The sequence below is a fragment of the Perognathus longimembris genome, chromosome 1 (genome assembly GCF_023159225.1).
Source record: "Perognathus longimembris pacificus isolate PPM17 chromosome 1, ASM2315922v1, whole genome shotgun sequence".
Taxonomy (NCBI): Eukaryota; Metazoa; Chordata; class Mammalia; order Rodentia; family Heteromyidae; genus Perognathus; species Perognathus longimembris.
The window spans coordinates 52,783,629-52,808,289 of record NC_063161.1 but is presented as its reverse complement, the minus strand read 5'-3'; the positions used below and the strand labels follow the sequence as shown (position 1 = coordinate 52,808,289).

The 24,661-nt window shown below is 41.1% G+C and overlaps 1 protein-coding gene across 1 annotated transcript in view; it reads left to right on the top strand.

Moving 5' to 3' along the window:
- Positions 1–24,661, top strand: part of Scn8a (sodium voltage-gated channel alpha subunit 8) — a 189,449-nt gene that overhangs the window by 130,138 nt on the left and 34,650 nt on the right. Inside the window, exons 13-15 of the mRNA XM_048364197.1 lie at positions 9,390–9,522; positions 16,475–16,713; positions 22,764–22,937. Of these exons, the coding sequence (XP_048220154.1) occupies positions 9,390–9,522; positions 16,475–16,713; positions 22,764–22,937 (546 nt within the window). The remainder of the gene's footprint in view (positions 1–9,389; positions 9,523–16,474; positions 16,714–22,763; positions 22,938–24,661) is intronic.

Sequence of the window (24,661 nt, the reverse complement as noted above, 5' to 3'; positions counted from 1 at the left end):
TTATATTTTTAGGACCAAATTGAGTTTTTATATCCTGAAAGTATTTTAAAAAATAATAATATAATACAACTTGCATCTTCCCCTTAGTGAACATGCAAGAGGGGTTTGGGAAATACATTAAGTTCATCTTAAGGCATGTGATTGGACTTGAGGGAGAATATTTGGGAGGGAGGTTGTTTTTGGTACTGGAAATTGAATTCTGGGTGTTGTGATTGCTAGGCAGGTACTCTACCACTTGGACCATACCCTCAGTCCTTTTGCTTTTGATTTGTTTTTCATAAGGGTCCTACAGCAGCTTTTCCCTGTGTTGTCCTGGAACATAATCTTCCTACCTTCACGTCCCAAGTAGCCGATACCAGCAACTGACTTGTTTCTGAGATAGAGTTTTTCTTTTCTTTTTTGGTATTGTGGATTGAACCCAGGATGTTGCCCTTGCTAGGCAAGTGCTTTGCCCCTGAGCTACATCCCTACATCCCAGCCCTGAGTTTTTCTTTTTTCCTGGACTGGCCTTTGTTGCTGGATCCTTGTTTTTGTTTTTCTGAGCAGCTCTGTTGTACTGTCTGGGAGAAAAAATTGAGAATCAATTGAACACATGTGGAGTAAGGCTTTCTGCTCCACTTTGCACTGTGGCCTAGAGCTCTCTGCCTTTGGACTTTGGGAAATCCTATCTACCTAGCAAACTGTAAACACTTGGGAGACTTTCTGAAATGGCCCCAAAAGATGATGATGACAAAATTGAGTATTCCCAAGGCTAAGACGTCATACTCCAAAGTGGCAGGAATATGGGGTAGGCAAGAGCTTATCATTACTATGGGCTTTATAACTAGGAAGTGGTATTTTATTAGAGGCCACAACAGCTCTGTTATGATTATGGGATAATGCTGTAGGAAAATCTTTTAGTTACATTAGCAGGCCAAAAAGGACAAAACAAACAAAAAAGACTGAACCCATATAAAGACTAATTACATAGAGAGGGGAAAAAGGTGAAGTTAGCTGAAGTTGTCTTTAAAAAGGAAAAACTACTAGTGACATTCTAGTTTTTCGTTTTTGTTTTTGTTTTCAGTGCTGGCAAACCCAGGGCCTTATACATGCTAGATAATAAAGCTCTGAACCGTACCCCAGCCCTTGATTTTTATTTATTTATTTTTGGTCATGGAGCTTCAATTCAGGACCTTGGTGCTGTCCCCAAGCTTTTGCACTCAAGGCTAGCATGCTACCACTTTAATTGAAGGTAAGAGTCTCATGGACTTTCCTGTGCAGCCTGGCTTCAAACCTTGGTACTCAGATCTCAGCCTCCTTAGTATCTAGGATTGCAGGTGTAAGCTTCCAGTGCCTGGCCCTTGATTTTATTTTTATTTATTTTATCTATCTGTCTATTTATTTATTTTGCCAGCCTGGGGCTTGAACTCGGCCTGGGCATTGTCCTTGCACTCTTTATGCTCAAGGCTAGCACTCTGCCACTTGAGCCACAGCGCCACTTCCAGCTTTTTCTATGTATGTGGTACAGAGGAATCAAACCCAGGGCTTCATGCATGCTAAGTAAACACTCTACCACTAAGCCACATTCCCAGCCCCTCATTAAATTCTTATTCCCATCCTATTCAGTGAATGATTTTTTTATTCGCAGAAAGATAATATCTTGCCTAAGTAGAACTTGAACCAAGATCTTCCTAACACTTTAAATATTCTTAGCTCCTTTGGAATTTTTTAAAATACTAGCTAAATACTTTGTGTTAATTTATCATTGCAAGTTTGAATGATAAAATTTGAGATAATAATTACTTACCTGGCAGCCTGACTAAGCCTATCCTAATCCATTTGTGCTAGGATATAGTGTTTCTATCAAATATTTGGATTTTGTCCACAGCCCAGGATTAACTGGACTTCATTTGAGCCATTAGAATGCTCCAGTTGTAGATACTCATGCTTTGTGGAGTGGTGTGGAGAGCTGGTCCTGCACAGTGTCTGTGCTTAGGCTGTGCTAGCTATATGGGTTTGGTTTGGATTTTGTACTAGATGGGGTTAGAACTGAGTGAGGGCCTCTTACTCTCCCTCAGCTTTTTTGCTCAGGGCTGATGCTCTACCACTTGAACTATACTTCCAGTTCTGATTTTGGTTAATGGGAGAGACGAGTCTCAGATTTTTTTGCCTGAGCTGGCTTTGAACTGCAGCCCTCAGATCTCAGCCTCTTGAGTAGCTAGAATTATAGACATGAGTCCAATCCTTAACTATATGTGTATTTTTCAAGTTCAAATTAAGAAATGTAACATGCTTAAGAAAAAGAAAGATATGTGAGCATTACACCATTAGTCCTATCAAGAATGTTCACATCTTTACTAGTTATCAAATTATTATCAAGTGTGATGGGTTTCTTTCCTCATGGTTTGGAACTTCTCACACTTTTCCCATGCCTCATCTCTGAGTTGGGGAAATAAGTGAGAATCACTGCAGGGGCCACCAACAGTCCAGCAATCACAAACAACACAGAAACTGTATGAAGCAACTTGAAGATGTGCTTGCTTTATCTCACTTAATTCTCATATTTTCACCTTATGAACTATATACTGCTGTTGTCTGCATTTCTGAGGAGGCCACCGTGGCTTAGAAGAGTAAAGCAACCTGTCCACAATTGCCCAATATGCAATAGAGATAGGATTTGAATCCAGACAGTCTAACTCCAGAGCTTTAACCAGTAACCATTACAGGACACTAGCTCTAAAGCCATAGTTTGTTCTTTACTCATGTAATCCTGGGAAATTGTTTCTAAGCCCATTTTATTTTCTGTTAAAAATAAAATGATAAAAGGACCTTTGCTGTAACTCTACTGTGAAGGATGTCACCCATTCTTTTTTTTCCCCATCAGTTGTGGGACTTGAACTCAGGTCCTGGGCAGTGTTCCTAAGCTGCTTTTGCTCAAGGCTAGCACTTTACCACTTGAGCCACAGCACCACTTTCGGGCTTTTTCTGTTTATGTGATACTTAGGAATTGAACCCACCCAGGGCTTCATGCATGCTAGGCAAGCACTCTACCACTAAGCCACATTCCCACACATTCTTGGTGTTCAGTTTCCACTGAGGTGCTTCCCCCCCCCCCCCCAGTCCTGGGCCTTGGACTCAGGGGCCTGAGCACTGTCTAGGGCTTCTTTTTTTGCTCAAGGCTAGCACTCTGCCACTTGAGCCACAGCACCTCTTCTGGCCGTTTTCTATATATGTGGGGCTGGGGAATTTGAACCTGGTTTCATGTATATAAGGCAAGCACTCTTGCCACTAGACCATATTCCCAACCCTCCACTGAGGTGCTTGACTTCTAGGATTGTGAAGATCCTGTCTTTGAGAAGTAGAAGTCAGTTCAAAGCCGAATACTTTGGACACAGGATTGATTAATAGCTCGGCTCTGCAAATATTTCTAACATGCTCTACATTTTAGTCCCAAGAAAAGTGCCTGACTAATAAATTTACAGTTATATGCTTCTTTCTAAGAGAAAACATAGAATCAATAGGCAGCTGAGCTTTCTTGGGCAGATGGAGAGAAACAGGATCAGAAGTACATGTGGTTGCAGTGGCCTATCTATGAGGACTGAAATAGTTTAGGAGGAAGAATTTGGGTTAAGAGATGGATCTTACTTGTTTCTTTTTGCCTTCTTGTGTTGCTAAGAATCAAACTCAGGGCGTTGAGAATGCTAGGCAAGTGCTCTTTGATTAAACTACATCCTTTTTAATTTTATTTTGAGATAAGGTTTTATTGACTTGCCTACACTGAGATCTTTCTGACCCAGCTTCCCAAGTAGCACCAAGGCGGGCTTAGCTTTTTTCAGTTGCTTTTCCTGTTACTGATGGTTTTACTGCAAGGCTCCTTATAGGCTTTTTTTTTTTTTTTAAGACAAAACCTTCTGGCTTAAAAAAATGGTTAGATGAGAGTTGAACAGCTGAGCACATCTAGGTGGAAGCTGACTACAAACTGGTTGGTTTACTTGGATAAACCTGGCTCTACTCCAGGTTTTCTTCCTTCCCCTTAGCTACAAAAGAAACAACAATCAGCAGTCTCCATCCAACACAAAAGGGAGCAGCCAATTTGGAAAATATTCTGGCAATTTCTCAAAACTTAAGCATAGTGCCAAGCACTGGTGGCTCACACCTATAATCCTAGCTACTCAGGAAGCTGAGATCTAAGGATCAAGGTTCCTGACTAGTCAATTGTCCTCTAAACCATCAGCTTGTATCACCATAGCTTAGACAGGCACTCTACACCTTGAGCTTGCTAGGCAGGCACTCTACCACTTGAGCCATGCCGCCACCCCTTTTTGCTTTCATTACTTTTTTAACAGTCTTACTTTTTGTTGGAAGCCTATGTGGACCATGATTTCTCCTATTTAGACTTCCCACATATCGCTTCTCGGCCTTTTGGCTAAGATCAAGTGTAGACTTCCCACATAGCTGTAATGTCAGCTATTGAATTGGCTGGAGTCTTAGTTAAAATAATTGATGTATATATTAGGTCTATTTTGGGGGTCTGTTTGGTTCCCTTATTTGCCTATGCTTTATGTGTGTGTGTGTGTGTGTGTGTGTGTGTGGTCATGTCTTGATTATTATAACCCTGTAATGAGGGTATAAACCCTCCAAACGAAATATATTTGTAACAGAAAACTACTATTTTCTTTCTTTCTTTCTTTCTTTCTTTCTTTCTTTCTTTCTTTCTTTCTTTCTTTCTGCTAGTCTGAGTTTTTGTGCTAACAATCTACCACTTGATCCTTAGCTACACTTCTGGCTTTTTGGTGGTTAATTAGAAGTAAGAGCCTCTCAGATTTGTTTCCCCTGGGCTAGCTTTAAACCACAGTCCTCAGATCTTAGCCTCTTGAGTAGCAAGGATTGCAGAGTAAGCTACCAGCACCCAGCCAGTATCTTTTAAGACAGTGTCTTGCTATTGTAAATCTTTTTTAAAGATTATTTTCCTATTTTAGGCCATTGTATGTCCATATAAACTTTAAAATCATCTTGTCAGTTTTTTCCAGAGAGCCTAGAATTTTGATAATTATTGAACTGAGTTAATAATAATCAGTTTGAGAAGAGTAGGCTTCTTAGTTCTAATAATAATATATGGATATGGTATATTTTTTCATTTACTTAAGTCTTCTAAACTGTCAGCAAAGTTGACTAGCCTATAGTGGAGTTCTTGTATACCTTTATTGCTTGGCATTTGGGCTTTTTTGGTACTACCTAGAAAGGTTTAATTTTTTAAAACCTTAGTTGTCAAATGTTTATTACCAGACCATTGAAATAGCATTGGTTTTTATATATTGATCCTGCCTCATGTTGCCCTTGGTAAATATAACATTGATTCTCTTAGATTTGGAGTTTTGTTTTTTGCCAGTCCTGGGGCTTGGGACTCAGGGCCTGAGCGCTGTTCCTGGCTTCTTTTTGCTCAAGACTAGCACTCTGTCTCTTGAGCCACAGCTTCACTTCTAGCTTTTTTCTGTATATGTGGTGCTGAGGAATCAAACCCAGGGCTTCACACATGCTAGGCAAGCACTTTATGACTAAGCCACATTCCCAGCCCAGTTTTGTGTGTTTTGTTTAAAAAAAAAAAAAAAAAAAAAAAAAACAGTTCTGGGGCTTGAACTTAGGGCTTGGGTGCTGTCCCTGAGCTTTGCTTAAGGCTATCACTTGAGGCACAACTTCATTTCTAGCCTTTTTGGTAGTTAATTGTAGACAAGAGTCTCATGGACTTTCCTGCCACAGCACCACTTCCAGCTTTTTCTATATATATGGTGCTGTGGAATCGAACTCAGAGCTTCATGTATATGACGCGAATACTTTACCACTAGGCCATATTCCCAGCCCAGATTTGGAGTTTTATAGAAATTTCATATCCAACAGTGATTTCTATGAATAACAACTGCTTTATTTATATCTGATGATACTGGGACATGAAATCAGAGCCTTGAGTTTGGAGAACCTTTGTTATGTTGCACTAGCAAAAATTTCATAAAGAAATTGAGCAGAAGTGATAGAAACAGGCATCCTTGTCTCCAGTATTGAAAGAACTGGATTTAGAGTTTACCAAGAAGAGGATTGTTGTCTGTAGGTGTTCATAGAACTCTCTTACCAGATTGAAAGTTCCACATTCTATTCATGGTTTGCTCAGAAATGTTACATTTCAGAGGTTTAGAATTTTGCTAAGTGCTTTGTTTCTGCATCCTGTGGTGATCATATGTGCTTATCTTTTTCATACTGTCAATGTGTTGAATAACTGCTTTTTTCCTAGTGTTAAACTAAGTTTGACTTCTTAGGTTAAATTCTGTTCTTAGTTGTATTATGTCCTTTGTTTATATTGTTTAGTTGCTTATGTTTATTACAGACTTTGTATCTCTTGCTCTCTAATGTTTCTCTCCTATACTGTTTTATTTTGTTTGTTTGGTTTAACGTCAGGACTTTGTTAGCTTTATAAAACAAATTAAAACTTTTCCCCTCTTCCTCTGTTCTTTGGAAAAAAATTGTCTGAGATTGGTATTATTTCTTCCTAAATGTTTGATAAAACACACTTGTCAAATCTGTGTGTGTGTGTGTGTGTGTGTGTGTGTGTGTGTGTGTGTGTGTGTGTCCTGGGGCTTGAACTTAGAGCAAGGGTGCTGTTCCTGAGCTTTTGTGCTCAAGACGCTACTGCTTGAGTTCCACAGCTCCATTTCCTGAAGCTTCTTTTGCTCAAGGCTAGCACTCTGCCACTTGAGCCACAGCACCACTTCAGGCTCTTTCTGTTTACATAGTACTGAGGAATTGAACCCAGGGCTTCATGTAGGCTAGGCAAGCACTTTACCAGTAAGCTACATTCCCAGCCCCTTAATCTTGTTCCTTAAGGTTGTCATTAAGAAACTCTGATGAATTTATAACTTGTTATATCTAGAAGTCTCAGAAAGCAGTAAGATATACTCAGTGTCAAAGCCATATTGTATAGTTTTATATTCCCTGATGAATCAGTTGGTCCAATCGTACAGCACTTTGTGGATCAACATTGTAAAAATCGTCTACCATGTGCTGTAGATTTATACAAGGGGAAACTCAATAAAAAAAAAAATCTGGAATGAACACCATGCTAAAAATTAGTGTCTATTGTATGGATCCTTTCTTTGTTCAGTTAGGTAATTGTCATTTTCTAAAAGCAGTAGTTTATTCTGATTTATTAAATGTCATGAATATCAGGTTAACAGTTGTAGCAAAAAAAAAACAACTTCTCAAATGTATCTTACAATCTGAGATAATGGTTAGTAACTCATTCTTTTTTTTTTTTTTTTTTTGCCAGTCCTGGGACCTGAACTTAGGGCCTGAACACTGTCCCTGGCTTCTTTTTGTTCAAAGATAGCACTCTACCATTGAGCCACAGCACCACTTGTAGCTTTTTCAATATATGTGGTACTGAGGAATAGACCCCAGGGCTTCATGTATATGAAGCAAGCACTCTCCCTACCACTAGACCATATTCACAGCCCTAGTAACTCATTCTTAAATGTGCAGATATTTGCTTATATAGTAATGCAGCCACAAATCCGAAGGAATTTTTTCTTTCCATTTGTCCTGAAGTTCTGCCATATGCAAACAAATGTGTGAACCAGTAAAACAGTCTGATGAAACACTTTGATAAGATGAATTTTGTCAGCCAGGCACTAGTCGCTCATGCCTATAATCTAGCTACTCAGGAGGCTGAGATCTGGGGTTCATGGTTCAAAGCCAGTCTAGGCAAGAAAATGCATGAGACTCCTATCACCAGTTAACCATCAGAAAACTACAAGTGGCTCAATGTGGTAGATAGAGCCGCTAGCCTTGAGTGAAAGAGCTCAGGACCAGCGCCCAGGTCCCAAGTTCAAGCCCCATGACTAATAACGACAACAAAAAAGACAAATCTTGTCCTCTGCTAGCAACTTTCTTTTGTGCAGTCATTAAAATATAAACATGCAGAAGGTTCGTAGAACATTTTGATGTAGCTTCCCTAGAATAATTATTTGCAAAACAGTCATTTTGGTGTGATCACATGTATGTTTCTCTAGTCTCAGACAAACATATTTCTTCCCTGTGCTCTAATGGATGGTGACTCTTTGTCCTCCTACTTTCCCTGTGAAAGGAGCAGCCAAGCCTTCCTGGTAACATGATACCACAGACAACACAAATACTAGAAAAGTCGGTTATAATCTTCCCTTAAAGCTTGATCTGATGTAAAACGTTCACACAAAAACATAAGCCAGGGACAGTAAGAAACCTATAATTGCTATAATTCACCAAACCACTGTTGTCCAGGGATAGAGTATGTAACAATTTTTCATAACAATCCAGTGACTTATTCTACCATTTTTATTTTGTTGGAAATTTGAACATTGTGGGTTAACTCATAAAATAAAATGGTAAAGTGGGAAGATAAACATATGATATAGACTATACCTTGATATAGGCTGTACCTTGAATGGTACAGCTCTTGTCTACCACATGGGAAGCCCTGGGTTCAGTACCACAAAAAATAAATTAGCATAAGTTGCAGTATATTTCATTAAGATGCCAAATCTTACCATATTTTCTCATACTGACTGGGAAGAGATTTAGAGTAGAAACTCCAGCTTGCTGGTTTAGTTAGTCTAGTGCATAATTGGCCTAACTTTTGGAAAGGGAATAGAGTGATGACACTTCTACCAAAGGAAGAAACAGCAACTAACACAGTTATTAGGAATTTAGCTTCAATGAAATTTTGGGTAAAGATGATTTTCCCTTGTTAGCACATAGATTAATTCTAGCCAAATGATCTGGGCTTCAGACTAAGACAAGAACATTCAAGGTCTTCTTTGGTGGCAATATCGTTAGGGAATTTAGTCTTTCTACTTACTCTAGGCTTCAACATAAGCAGATGAAATATTTGAATCTCAGCAGATTCTTTGATTCATCATAGATTTTCATGAACTTAAGTGGCTTGCTCTTATCTACAAAATTATTTTGTTTTATTCACTTGATGAAGTGGCTAGGTTATAAGATCAGGATTTTTGTGTATTTGTGTGTCAGTCCTGGAATTTGAAGTCAGAGCCTGGGCACTCTCCCTGAACTTTTGTGCTAAAGGCTAGCACTCTACCACTTGAGCCACAGCTCCACTTCCAGCATTTTTGTACTTAATTGGAGATAAGAGTCTAATGGGCTTTCCTGCTTGGGCTGGCTTGGACCCATGATCCTCAGCTCTCAGCCTCCTGGGTAGCTAGGATTGCAGACATGAGCCACTGGCACCCAAGTAGGATTACGTTTTTTAAAAAGCAATGCAGATCATATATTCTTCACATTTTGGACTGTCGGTCCAGTAAGAGCCAGCCTTTTGTTTGCACGTTTTCTCACTGTTTTATTTATTGGTTTATCTGTTTATTTTGTAGGCAACAACTGAGGTGGAAATTAAGAAGAAAGGCCCTGGATCTCTTTTAGTTTCCATGGACCAATTGGCCTCCTATGGTCGGAAGGACAGAATCAACAGTATAATGAGTGTTGTTACAAATACACTAGTTGAAGGTATGTAGCCAGTGATGCAAGTCTAAGCTGTTGAGATGTAAATATGCTGTGTGCATGGTAAATAAAACTCCAGTCCCTTGACATGAATTTTGAAAAAAAGTAAAAACTTCCTCTGAGCTTTTGGAATAGATCTTACTGATTATAGAAAACAAGGTCACAGAATCTCTCTTCTAGAAGCCATGAGCAAATAATCAAGTAAGGATTCAGCTCCCCTGCCAGCATCATACACAGATAAGTAAGAAAGCTGAAGGAATGGCAGAGAAGATCTGTAGGGTCTGGAGAGGTCCAAGTAATCATCATGAGGAGCTGATTGGGTGCTTTGAGACATCAGGGAATGGGGACCAAGCACCGCAGAGAGTCAGTGATAGAATCCCCTTCATGACCTCTACCTGACAACATAGTTCTCTTTTTTAAGTACTTATAGCCCTTTTGATTTTTTTTTCCTGAAGGAAAGCTGTACCTAATTCTGCCTTTCCCAAACACCCCCACATACCCATAAATATATCTTCTGTATGACTAGGTAATCTGAAACCCTTCTTTCTTTGGGGATTTTGCCACAAAGAGCAGCCACTGTGGAATCCTAGTCTGTCTACAGTGATACTGCTCTCAGTGCTGAATTCTCTGTGCTATGTGGTTTCTCCATGGTACGATGTGGCATGCTAAGGAATGCCTGAGGATTTTCCTTTAGACCACAGTACCCTTGTCAAATATCAGCCCTTTCAGATGGGTGGGTGGGTAGGTGTAGGTAGGTAGGTAGGTAGATAGATCATATATATCTCCCAGGCTCCTCTCGAATGTAAAACCAGTAAATACATTTTTTTTCTCACAAGTTTCTGATTAATTTTGCCTGTGTCTCCTTCATTTGATTCATATTGGTTTGACTGAGTCTGTATGTGCAGACTACTTTTTTTTGCCAATCCTGGGGCTTGAACTTGGCCTGAGCACTATCCCTGGCTTCTTTTTGCTCAAGGCTAGTAGCACTCTGCCACCTGAGCCACAGTGCTACTTCTGGCCTTTTCTATGTATGTAGTGCTCAGGAAATCGAACCCAGGGCTTCATGTATATGAGGACATATACCCAGCACCTGTGCAGACTACTTTTAAGGTCTCAGGTTACTGTCAGAGTTGAGATAGCCAGGCTAACAGAGCACTAAGAAGAATCCGTCAATAGACTCTCAATGTTATCTTTTAGCCATGGAATACATTATATTTTGAGTCATTTAAAGCCCAGTGCACCAAACTGTGTGTATCCAGGGAAAATACCTAAGGATTCCTAAGAAGGAATTTCCCAGGAGTGTTTGTATCCACATATGTCAAAGAATTGGACCATACTATACACTAACATTGACAGTGTGTCAAGTAAAAGGAGTGTTGAGCTGCTTTCCACTGCCTAAACAACCTCCAGCTTCCTTTCATTCCCATTGAGGTCAGTGTCGGATGGAACATCTTTAAATCTTGTGGCTTATACTTTGAGATTGCAGGCAAAAATAACTTCAAATTTTAAGAATCCCACACTATGAAACACTAGCTTAAGAACTTAAGTTGATTTTACTATTCACTTTGAAATCTAAACAGAATCTCCAAGGATGTATAACAATTGATAAAGAAAGCTAACAACCTCCCAACAAGTACATTCTATTATTGGCAGTGATGTCAGACCAACCAGGAAAACTACCAATGCAATGCAGCAGTTATTTATTGATTGTCACAGTGGCCTCACATAGGGTCTGACAGAAGTAGATGGTCAAACAATGTCATATTGAATTTTGCTTGGAACAGTGGAGAGTGTTTGTGTTACACAGTTTGTTATGGACACTGTAGCATTTAATTCTTCTGCTGAGTTAGATGCAAGCATTTGGGACATTTTAAAGTTCTCTTTTCTTCTTCTTTCCCCCTGTCCTTCACCCATCAGCAGTGTCCAGTAAACTCTGCCAAATTTACTCCAAATAGAGCCATTAAACTTGGGGATGTTCAGGGACCACAGTGGATATGGTACTTATTACTCAACAGTAAAGCTATGAGAGAAAGGGAAATAATTGGGGGAGGAAGAATGTGGAATTAGTGATGGTACTTGGCATTAATTCATTCTCATGTAAAACAGTTGAGACTTCCCTAGAGGGATGGTCTACAGGTCTTTTACCACTGTTTCTTTACAAGTATCAGGATCAGTAAGTTACTCATCCAATATCTGCCCTTCCTGTGCAAGTGTGGACTCAATGAGGCTGAGGACTCTTCAGGACAGTACCCCCAGAGCATAGCACATTCCAGGTGCTTAGAAATTGTCGAATTAAATGGAGAAAAACCCTTCTCTTCAGAAACCTCTTGTTCCACCAAGTTAGTGACTTACTAGTCCCTCTTTTTTTTTTTTTTTTTGGCCAGTCCTGGGCCTTGGACTCAGGCCTGAGCACTGTCCCTGGCTTCTTCCCGCTCAAGGCTAGCACTCTGCCTCTGGCCGTTCTGGCCGCTTTTTCTGTATATGTGGTGCTGGGGAATTGAACCTAGGGCCTCATGTATCCGAGGCAGGCACTCTTGCCACTAGGCTATATCCCCAGCCCTACTAGTCCCTCTTGGAAAACAGTTTCCAATGCCCATGAGGCTTCCCTGCCAAAACATCTCCAAAAATGTCCAGAGGCCAAGTAGGAGCCCCACAAATCTTTAGACTCCTTATGTTCACCTATTCCCCCAGACCAAATACTTCATCATCCAGGTATGTGGGGTTGGTGACAATTTTCAGTCCTAAATAGTTTTCTGAATCTCTTTATGCACCTAGCTTGGTGTTGCTACTTGCAGTCCTAGAGAGACTGAAGTAGGAGGGATCCCTTGCTCACAAGTTTAAGACCAGCATGAGCACATAACAAGAACTATGCCCTACCCCAGCCATCTCGAAATAAATAAATGAGTAATTCAACCTCCCTGTTCTCCTAATGATCTTTTCTAGTTCTTAATATCTACATGCCTCTACTTCTGTGGAACAGATTATCTCAGGGGTCTCCCCTGCTCAGTAAGTGTGGATGGAAGATAACTAGTGTCCTTGTAGGTATCTTATTGATCCCTGAGGGCAGGAAAATCTCCTGCTGTCTAGCAAGACTTGGAGCCCAGTACATTGTAAACCATCATAGTTGTGTCATCTGTCAGAAATGTGAACAGTCAAAGCTTCAGCTTACACATGCCTGTGATCTGCAGACGTTTGGAAGAGGGAAGAAATTTTTTTTTAAAGGGGGGGGAATGAAACTAAATTCCCAAATATGTGCTATAAGAATTTATGGAAATAAGAGAAGCTTTTCATTTTCTTTTTTAGGGAAGAAAACTAAATTTACCTTGGGGAGGGAGGGAGTTCTATGAGGAAGAAGCCAAAGCAAATTTTCTTCACAGACTTCCTTTCCCACGCAAACTCCTACGTGGCGCTTACTGTGGCCCTTGAATCTGAAAAAACCACGGCAACCATTTTCTTAGCAACCAGGGAGCCAATCAGATATCCAACCAAAACCACCCCATCTAAAATAAAGCCATCACCATGGGCACCATCCAGCTGGGTGGAGAAAGGGGAAAGAGAGTGATTTATGACCACCATCTTGTTCTTGGGGAAATGTTGGGAAACTTTCTTTATTCCCTGAATGATTTTTATTTTGTCAGCAGGGGGGAATCTGCTAGAGTAGATCCTGTGGAGACAGCACCTTGCTGCTAAGGATTATTAAGTTTTCAGTTATAGCCCCTGCTTGGGGCTGGGGATATGGCCTAGTGGCAAGAGCGCTTGCCTCGTATACATGAGGCCCTGGGTTCAATTCCCCAGCACCACATATACAGAAAATGGCCAGAAGTGGCGCTGTGGCTCAAGTGGCAGAGTGCTAGCCTTGAGCAAAAAGAAGCCTGGGACAGTGTTCAGGCCCTGAGTCCAAAGCCCCAGGACTGGCCAAAAAAACAAACAAAAAAAAAAGAATAGCCCCTGCTTAGGGACCTGAATTTTGTAATCTTAGCTGCTAATATTTTATACATAATTTGATGAAAGCTTGGTTGCCTTGAGGCCTTGTGCCTGGGTTTGTATGACTGCCCAGCTAAGTGGCTCTCTGCTCTTGGTCTCCAGTCATTCCTTTTACTCTCAAGCTGAGAGATGATCTACTACAGTGACTTCTGTCTGTGTGCTGAGAGTCCTAGGACTCTGGACATTTGAGCAAGAAGCCTGTTGACTGGACTGGGCTCCTATTTTTGCTTTAGTTAGAACAGTTCCTAACTGTGTATTTTATATGTTGGCGTCCACATGAGATTTTGTTTGAAAGAAAAAAAAATAGGCTCTGCTTTTTGTTTTTGTTTTTCTGTTTGCCAGTCCTGGGGCTTGAACTCAGGGCCTGGACACTGTCCCTGAGCTTCTTTGTGCTCAAGGATAGCGTTCTACCACTTGAGCTACAGCTCTACTTCCAGCTATTTCTGAGTAATTTATTGGAGATAAGACTCTCACAGAGCCAAGCACTGGTGGCTCAAAGTTCATGAGGCTCCTGTTTCCAATTAACCACCAGAAAACAAAAAGTACCGTGGCTCAAAGTGGAAGGGCACTAGCCTTGAGCAAAAGAGCTCAGGGATAACACCCAAGCCCCGAGTTCAAGCCCTACAACCACCACCACCACCACCACCCAAAAAAACAAATGTACTTGAACTCTGAGCTTGGGCGCTGTCCCTGAGCTCTTTTGCTCAAGGCTAGTGCTCTACCAACTTGAGCCACAGCACTGCTTCTGGTTTTCTGGTGGTTAATTGGAGATAAGAGTTTCACAGACTGCTCAGGCTGGCTTTGAACCATGGTCCTCATATCTTAGCCTCCTAAGTAGCTAGGATTACAGGCATGAGCCACTGACAGCCCCACCTGGCTAGCTCTACTTTTAGAAGAGATAGAGACAAAGGTTAAGACAATGAAGACTAAAAAGGAAAGAAGGAAAAAGAAGAAGCTCAGAAAGAAAGAAATAAGAGAGAGGAAGAATAGATGAAAAGGAGAAAGGAATGATGCTTATATTGCTAACCTACATGTGAACTGAAAACTCACTGAAAGTGGTGCCAGTAACCTGTACCATTTTGAGACTCTAATAGCTGTATTTCATGTGTTGGCTAGCTGACTACACCTTTTCTGCTGATAGGTAATAATAGCAAGTATTTCCACAGCACTTACTCTCTCCTGAGGTATTCTCAGGCACTGCACAGCCATTGTAGCTCATTTAATTCTCACAGCAAATTGAGTTAATTTGCTCAGGCTCCCATATTTAGCAAGTATCTGAGCTGGTATTAGAACTACTACAGGTATATCGGACCTCACTCTATGCTTTTGACAGCTTCTCTGATAGTGTAAGGGTTGCCGAAAGGAGACTGCCACATGGTTCAGACAGCACAGAGTTTATTTGGGAGAGCCAAACTTCCAGGCTGAATTCTAGAGTAGGGTATAGCATGTAGCAGCTCCAACTAAAGGCAGAGAGAGATTACATAGGGAAGCAAGAGAAGGAAGTGTGAGTGGATGAGGAAATGACCTCAGAGCTCTGGGGACCTCCCACTGACCCACAGGTGTCAGTAACCAGTCACCTGGCAGGTACAGGTGCTGGGCGGGGACTTCTAGGTTGGGCCATGTGCAGTCTTACACAGAGAGAGAACAAAGGGGAAGGGATCTACATGGGATTTCCTATGGAGAGAAAACAAAAGGAAGGGGCCATTTTTCCTGGACAGACCTAACAGTAGGAATTAATGTTACAATGTAAAATACAATATCTAACCTTTACCAAGCCTTACTTTGTGCCAGGCACTGTGCTGCTGGATGCTTACATACATCACTCCCTTAATTCTTTTTTTTTTTTCTTTTTGTGCCAGTCCTGGGGTTTGAACTCAGGGCCTGGACACTGTCCCTGATCTTTGTACTCAAGGCTAGTGCTCTACCACTTGAGGGGGTTTTGGTGCTTATTGGATATAAGAGTCTCACAAATTTCCTTGCCCAGATTGGCTTTCATGACCCTCAGATCTTAACCTACTAAGTAGCTAGGATTATAGGCATAAGCCACCAGCACCCAGCTTTCCTTCATTTTTAATCAAAGTCACATAACCTTGTGACCTGAACTTAGATGATTCAGTCTTTTTTTTTTTTTTTGGCCAGTCCTGGGCCTTGGTCTCAGGGCCTGAGCACCATCCCTGGCTTCATTCCCGCTCAAGGCTAGCACTCTGCCACCTGAGCCACAGAGCCACTTCTGGCCGTTTTCCATATATGTGGTGCTGGGGAATCGAACCGAGAGCTTCATGTGTAGGAGGCAAGCACTCTTGCCACTAGGCCATATTCTCAGCCCCAGATGATTCAGTCTTCAAACCTATAAAAATCAGTGCCTTTGCTGGGTGCCGGTGGCTCATGCTTATAATCCTAGCTACTCAGGAGGCGGAGATCTGAGGATCAATAGTTTGAAGCTAGGCAAAGCAAGAAAGTTCTTGAGACTCTTATCTCCAAAATCCTGAAGCAGAGCTGTGGCTCAAGTGACAGAGTGCCAGCCTTCAGCATGAAGACTCAGAGACAGCGCCAGGGCCTGTTTAAGCCTCAGGACTGGCACCCACATGTGCATGCACACACACACAAACACAATCAGTGCCTTGTTTTACACACAGGGCAACTGAGGCCTAGAGAATTCAGCTACTTTACCAGAGATCAGGACACTTTTCAGTGTTGAGCCAGTTGAACCAGAAAGTCAGGCTCCAGAGGTGAAGCTGGAACCATCGTGTTCTGTCCGGATAATGGCGAATTGAGTCTTATTTATAGCTACACCATTATCAAGAGGGAAGTGATTTGCTCTTCTCTAACATAAAAGGAAACATTGAAGATTGTCAACATTCAAGCAGCCTTTATTCACCTAGTAATAATGATAATAACCTAACCAGAGAACCGTACTGCATGTCCCCTTCCTTTTCTCTTTGATTGAGGACCTCTTTGTTCTTTCTTACTCCAGAGCTAGAAGAGTCTCAGAGAAAGTGCCCTCCATGCTGGTATAAGTTTGCCAATACTTTCCTCATCTGGGAGTGTCATCCCTACTGGATAAAACTGAAAGAGATTGTGAACTTGATCGTTATGGACCCTTTTGTGGACTTAGCCATCACCATCTGCATTGTTCTAAATACGCTGTTCATGGCCATGGAGCATCACCCTATGACACCACAATTTGAACATGTCCTGACTGTAGGAAATCTGGTAAGATGGAGTTCTTTCTCCTGATGTCATGATTGGAATATATTCTGCCTATGCCACATCATGTTCTGTATGGGAAGCTGAAGTTTAATTGACAAGAAAGTAATAGTTAATTGGAAGACAAATGCTTCCACATATGCCAGCACTTCTGCTTACTGTTGTGATCCTTTGGCTGGTTCCTCTTTTTGCAGAACTTTGAAGACGTCATTTAGGAGTTATTGGCAGGAAACCAACCCTGGTGACAGAATAGGAGACAAGGGACAGTGGGTTGGTTTGTGCACCCTGAGCCAAAGACTTCGGGGTTTTGTTTTTTGTTTTGTTTTCTTTTGTTTTCTCATTCTGTTTCTTGCATGGATTCCTGCATTGCTCCAAAAAGTCACTTCCCTTTCACCTTAAGAACAACCACTCTGTGAGAGGGAGTCATTGTAGTGTATTAATCTCTGTACTGTTGCCTGCATTGTTGGATCTTTCTTATCCATATGGGAACTATTTATGGGAAGAGTTTTAATTCCAACATCCAACTTCTGGGCCATCATCCAGTTTCTGCCATTAGTTAAACTGTTCCAAATTTATTTTAATGTTAGTTTAAGTTGTATATTAATTGTGTTTAGAAGATGTGTATGCAGTTTAAAAAAAACAGATTACATAGTGTATCCTGAAGTCAAATAGTTATGATTTGCAGATGATCTGTTTTCCTTCTATAATACAAAAATTAGAAGGTAATTGAATTTTGATCCATAGAAAGGAGTTGGTTGGAAAGAATCCTCTGTCAGGGTTGGGGAGTTATTTTTCTGTCAAGGGCCATTTGGGTAAATAACATCATTTTCAGGCCATACAAAATTATCATTAGAGGTAGTCAACATGAAGCATACCCGTCTGTCCTATACGTACCAAATGATTTCATGGGCTTTCTATGGCCCAGGGACTGGATCCCCATACCTGCAAGGTCATCTGGGCCTCATTATTCCTTAGGAATAGTATGTTCTCATGTAATTTCAACATGATCTCTGCCCAGTGTTTGTCTCTTTTTCTCTCTCCTCTCAAAAACACATACACACACACACAAGAGTTTCTACCTTAGGTCTTAATATATTAATTAGCATATTTAAAACATTTTATTCAGCCCAGAAGAATTCCTTAGCTTCCATGACCTTAATGCTACTACCACTGATCATATGTCAATAATTTTGTAGAGTTTCCTCACTTTGGGTCAGTGTGATCTTCATGATTATACATGGCTTACATACTTTGGTTAGCATATCACATGAGTTGGGCTAACTTGTTCTTTTCTGTTTATGTGGTACTGAGGAATTGCACCCAGGGTTTCATACATGCTAGGCAAGCACTCTACCACTAAGCTACATTCCCAGCCTGGGCTATCTTGTTCTTGTTGTATTTTTCCATTTGTCCCCTGGCTGGGTTTGATCACTTGGTTAGGGCAGTAGGCTTCTCCCAGTATAGTTACTTTTTCTATCATAAACAATGCTATTCATATATTAAATGGTAACCCCTTTGTACACTTCTTAAAAATAACAAATATAATTTCAAAAATGCTATTCAATAGCTGGGCGCTATGGCTCACACCTGTAATCCTAACTACTCAAGAGTCTGAGATCTAAGCATAATGGTTCAAAGCCAGCCCAGTCAAGAAAGTCTATCAGACTCTTATCTCCAATTAACCACCTGAAAATTGGAAATGGAGCTGTGTCTCAAAGTGGAAGAGCACTAGCCTTGAGCAAGAAAGCTCAGGAACAGCTCCCAGACCCTGAGTTCAAACTCCATGGCTGACTTCCCTTCCCCCCAAAAAAGGTATTTAGCTAAGCACCAGTAGCTCATACCTACAATCCTAGCTACTCAGGAAGATCACAGCTTGAAGTCAGCCCAGGCAGCAAAGTCCTCAAGCCTCTTCTTTCTAATTAACCACCAAAAAGCTAAATGTAGAGCTGTGACTTAAGTGGTAGAGAGCAAAGAAATCTCAGGGGTAGCACCTAGTCCCTGAATTCAAGCCCAAGGACCAGAACAACAACAACAAAATGCTACTCATTTATTTTGTCTTTGGAAAGTACCATTTTGAGAGCTACTTTTTCTATTTATAATGAATAAGTATAAAGATACTATCTAAATATCCTAATCACTTAACTTTTTAATTAATTATTTATTGTCAAAGTGATGTACAGAGGAGTTACAGTTTCATATGTAAGGCAGTGGCTACATTTCTTGTACAATTTGTTGCTTCCTCCCTCATTTCCTTCCTCCCCCTCCTCTTCCCCCTCTCCCCCCATGGTTTTGTAACTATTGCTTTTGGAGTCATTTGTCTTTTTTCTTTTATTTATTTCAGAATAGACACATAATTTACAATTTTATGCACTGAGCCACATAGTTTGATGCTTAAACTGTCCCTTATTTAGCCACTAGCCTTTCAACCTGGTTTCTGTGTCTTTTGATAATATCCTCATCCTTTCCTTGTTTCCTGGTATCACAAGATATTCCAGGCTAGTTTTGCATTTTTCCATTCTAAGCCTGGAATCAGCCATTCTCAAGAAGCCTTCTTTTATTGGAAATAGTTTTTTAATGTCAGGATCTGAAATCTGAGCATTTTTACTGCTTGGAGCAGCATACAACCTTTCAGTAGAGAGCTCCCTGGCTGTACGTAGTAACAACTTTTAACAGGATGCTGTCACCTCCATTCTAGTCCAGCACCTCAGGGTTCTTTCTCCTCTTCTTTCTTCCTATATTTGTAACTCCTCAACAGTAACTAGTTGTCAGTACCTTTGATGCACTTCTTTGATTAGAAAGCCGCCATTGCATCTTACTACAGCTGTTCAGGCTCTGACTCCTCATGCTGGGAACCCTTAAGTCACACAGAGATAGATGCTACATGCCCCCCTCAGAATCCTCACCACTGCCCCACATGGGCACCCCTCAAACTTCTCATACAAGTAGCCCATCCCAGGCCCCCACATTCTTGTTTTCCTCTACCCACTTGACTCCTGAAGCATCACAGGAAACTTTCTCCTGCATGGAGCTCTGCTCACTCTACAGCACAGAAGCTCTCTCCATGCTGCTTGGACCCTGACTCATATAGCAAGTCACCATCTGTCTATGTGATCACTGCCCTCACCACTCTCCAGGAACTCACTCTATAGGCCTTCCTTCCCTCTGATCAGTCCACACCTCCTCATGGCCCTGGGCACTCATGTCCCTCAGTGGGCCACTACTCTGAGTGGTCACCTTCCTTACTCCACTCAGGCTGTGATACACAGATTGAGTCTTCTTCTGTGGAGTCCCTTCCCACTCCACTCATGGATCCTCCTCTGTGGATTTTTACCCTGCTTAGGCTCCCACTCTATGCCAGCAACCCTACTGCTTCTAGCATGGACCCCTCCGGTCCTACTTCGGCCCAGTACTTGTGCAGTGTAGCCACTCTAAGCACATGTTCATTGCACCTCTGACAACCCTTGCTAGACTATGTCCCAGAATGGGCATCTCATTAGTGCTGATCACTCATGCCACTTATCCCTCCTCAAGGACTGACTCCCCAGCTGGGGCTGCTCCCTACAGAGTGTGCTACACCCTGCCTTGCTTCCCTGCTTACCTTCCAGCAATTATATCAGCCTTCCTTCTAAATAAATCATAGCAGTTTTAAAACTTAATGAATATAAAGTTGTCTCTAAACATATAATGTTCAGTTCAGGCCCTTGTGTGGGTAACCTAGATTGAGACTATTGGTCTTGTTACAAGTGGTACCCTGGGATTTGACCTTTTCCTCTGAAATGCTACCTTACTAAGGTCTGAAAGACACAGAAAGCCCTGGGAAGTGGGAGGTGCTGTCAGACAGAAGAATGAGAAACAGGGAACTTAGGAAAAAGTCATTCTCTCATGCAATAAACTACAAACCCAACATTTACTACATTGTTATCATACTGAAAAAATCCAAAGGAAGGACCAAAATCTCCAGCAATAAGAAGATTCTTTGAGGATATATTTACCCAGTAGAATATTATAGGCAACAAATATGAGAATTAGAAAGACTGTGTAGCAACATAGATGAGTTTATGGTAAGTAGGAAAGTTAGACCCAAGGTATTATGTACTGGGTAGTTTATAGTTGTCGTATGTATATACATTTGAAAAACTCAGAATATATATAAAACGAACAATTATATGCAAAGTAATGAGATTTTGGATATTTTTCTTGTGTCTTACATGCTTTTGACAATATTCAATTGCTTTATGGCTTAAAAGGATTCTTGCAGTGTATGTGTAGCTTTGAGAAAACATATAATACCAAAACACAAATAGAACTGCACATTTCTAAAGCCAGGCACCAATGGCTCACACCTGCAATCCTAGCTACTCAGGAGGCTAAGGTCTGAGGATCATAGGGTTTTGGGGGGTGGTGAGTTTTGTTTTTTTGTTTGTTTGTTTCTTGGCTAGTCATGGAGCTTGAACTCAGGGCCTGGGCTTTTGCTCAAGGCTAGCACTCTACCACTTTGAGCCACAGTGCCACTTTTGGTTTTCTGGTGGTTAATTGGAGACTTTCCTGCCTGGGCTGGTTTCAAACTTCAATCCTCAGATATCAGCCTTCTGAATAGCTAGGAATACAGGTTTGAGCCACTGATACCCAGCACTGAGGATCATGGTTTGAAGCCAGCCCAGGCAGGAAAGTCCATGAGACTCTTGTCTACAATTAACTACTTAAAAAGGCTAGAAATGAAGTTGTGGCTCAAGTGATTGAGTGCTAGCCTTAAGCAAAGCTCAGGGACAGCACCCAAGCCCTGAGTTCAAGCCCCAGAACTGTTGTTTTTTTTAAAAAAAAAACAAAACAAAAACACAAAACTGGGCTGGGAATGTGGCTTAGTCATAGAGTGCTTGCCTAGCATGTGTGAAGCTCTGGGTTTGATTCCTCAGCACCACATGTACAGAGAAAGCCAGAAGTGGCACTGTTGCTCAAGAGGTAAAGTGCTACCTTGAGCAAAAAGAAGCCAGGACAGGGCTCAGGCCCTGAGTCCCAAGCCCTAGTACTGGCAAAAAGAAACACACACACACACACACACACACACACACACACACACACACAACTTGTATATTTCTAATTTAATTATAATATGCATAATCTTTTTCTACAGGTTTCATTTTGCTTTTAATTGACATATAACCATACATGTTTTAGGGTACAGTGTAATGTTTCAAAACATGTAAATATTATATAGTGGTCAATTCGGCATAATTACCATATATATCCATTGCCTCCATTATTCTTCCTTTGTCTGTGATGAAAACATTGAAAATTCCTCTCTATTTTGGAATATAGGATACATTGTTGGTAATGGTAGTCACTCTACTATAAAAATAGAACTTCCTCTTATCCAATGACTATACTCTGATCATTGTATCCCCACCCTCACTCCCTCTGCTCCCTTATTCCCTACCCCTCACCCACCCAGCCTGTGTAACCATTATCTATTCTCTGTTTCTATGAGACTGAGGTTTTTTTTTAAAAAAGCAAAAATACCAAGCATACATATTCAAATGACTGTGGGGTTGAGAATATGGCCTAGTGGTAAAGTGCTCATCTCATACACAGGAAGACCTGGGTTCGATTCCTCAGCACCACATATATAGAAAATGGCCAGAAGTGGTGCTGTGACTCAAGTGTCAGAGTGCTAGGTTTGAGCAAAAAGAAACCAGAGACAGTGCTCAGGCCCTGCATTCAAGCCCTAGGGCTGGCAATAAAAAACCACCAACATATTCAAATGACTGCTGACCCTTAAAAGTATCAGGAAGCCTTGTATACTGTTAGCATTGCTTACATTATTGTTTTGGTTTTGTTTAACTACCCTTTGAACATCATGAATTGAGTGGTTCTAGCAACAAAAATAGTCTTTGGGCCTAAGGGCTTCATGTAAGAGGATAATGAGGTTTTACTGCCTTGTGTGAGGTACTCATGGGGCATCTGGCTCCTAAGTTTCTTGGACATGTTGTATCCCAAGATGATAAAAGCATCTTCTTCCTGTTATTTCTTTTCCTTACCTCCTGCCTTCCCTTCTTCAGGTTTTCACTGGAATTTTCACAGCAGAAATGTTCCTGAAGCTCATAGCCATGGATCCCTACTATTATTTCCAAGAAGGTTGGAACATTTTTGACGGATTTATTGTCTCCCTCAGTTTAATGGAACTGGGTCTAGCAGACGTGGAGGGGCTTTCGGTGCTGCGATCTTTCCGATTGGTATTCTATATTTCTCCAATTTCTTTTAACATTTCCTGTCTTGCAACTATGATAAACAGCTTTGTATCAATTAATTTAATGTTGTAAAAAGAAAAGTCTTAGATACATTTCTGCTTCCAATTCCAGTTAGTCATTTAGTTGACTTAGCTGCTAAAATACCGAAAACTTTTCTGCTAAATGCAACTATAGGAGTTTGTTTTTACAAATAATAAGCAACAGGGGTGAGACTGATTGGAATACAATGTAATCATGTGTGGAGATGTAGCAATGAAAACTTCTCTATAACAAATAGGAGCTAATAAAAAGTCAATAAGCGGGCTGGGGATATAGCCTAGTGGCAAGAGTGCCTGCCTCGTATACACGAGGCCCTAGGTTCGATTCCCCAGCACCACATATACAGAAAACGGCCAGAAGCGGCGCTGTGGCTCAAGTGGCAGAGTGCTAGCCTTGAGCAAAAAGAAGCCAGGGACAGTGCTCAGGCCCTGAGTCCAAGGCCCAGGACTGGCAAAAAAAAAAAAAAAAAAAAAAGTCAATAAGCAACGGAATCAATAGTGGGGAAGTTCCTCAGATAATAGTGCCTAATCTAAATGATGAAAAGCTTCACTGTACCTTTCTGAGGCCAAATTTGGATTGCTTGTGAACTATTTTCTTGTCTGAACAGCCCCCTGAAATAAGGGAAGAACTTAGCTTGTGTCCAAAGATAGCTTTCCTCCTTTCTTCTATTGTGGTGACCCCTTCTAGAAAGTGAAAATAACATAATTAAATTATATTAAGTTGTTGAATGCTGGCATTATTTTCCATGTCAATAGCTAAGAGATATTTTTATTAATATATGTGAATAAGTTAGTCTTTAAATTACTAAAATAATAGATGAGTTAATGAAATAGTGAGAGAGCCTCACATAGCTACATATATAATGATGTCGTAATAAGTCCCTGTAGGCCAAGGTACCATGGGGCATCTAACTTGACATTCATTGCTGCTTTCCTTCCCAGTTCAGGAAACTACTACAGTCCTTACAGCTCAACATATTTCAGGTTTTTTCACTGGGATACTCAGAGACCAAGAAAGAATTAGAACAGAGTGAAACTATTGGTGCTGGGTCCAAGTTCCAAATAACATCTGAAACCTCTGCTTACTACTGCTTGTCCACCCCAACCCAACTGGGTTTTTTGAGAAGTCTTTTATTTTCTCAAGTACAAGGAAGAATTGGAAGACAGAAACCTTAGAACTAATATTCTGAGTAAAGTAGAAGCTAGGCAAGGAAGACAATGTAAGTGTCCCAGCTGTGCACAGATGGCAACACCTGGCAAATCTTGAACTCTCAGATAAGACTTAGAGGTCCAGGTCAGTGCCACTCCTGTTTATCAGAATTCCCTTCTATTTTGTTTTGCCAATCCTGGAGCTTGAACTTAGAGCCTGAAGCATTGTCCTTGGCTTCTTTTGCTCAAGGCTAGCACTCTACCACTTGAGCCACAGCGCCACTTCTGGCTATTTTTGTTTTAAGTGGTGCGGGGGAATCGAACCCAGTGCTTCATGTATGCTAGGCAAGCACTCTACCACTAAGCCACATTCCCAGCCCCAGAATTCCCATTCTGGAAGATGTCAGTTACTTGCTAACTTATGACACCTGACAGTGATCTTATTACCATCATTGTAATGGCTGAGCCACCATGGTCTTGATGCATTATAATTCTTTCTCAAATCATTCTGAATGGAATCAT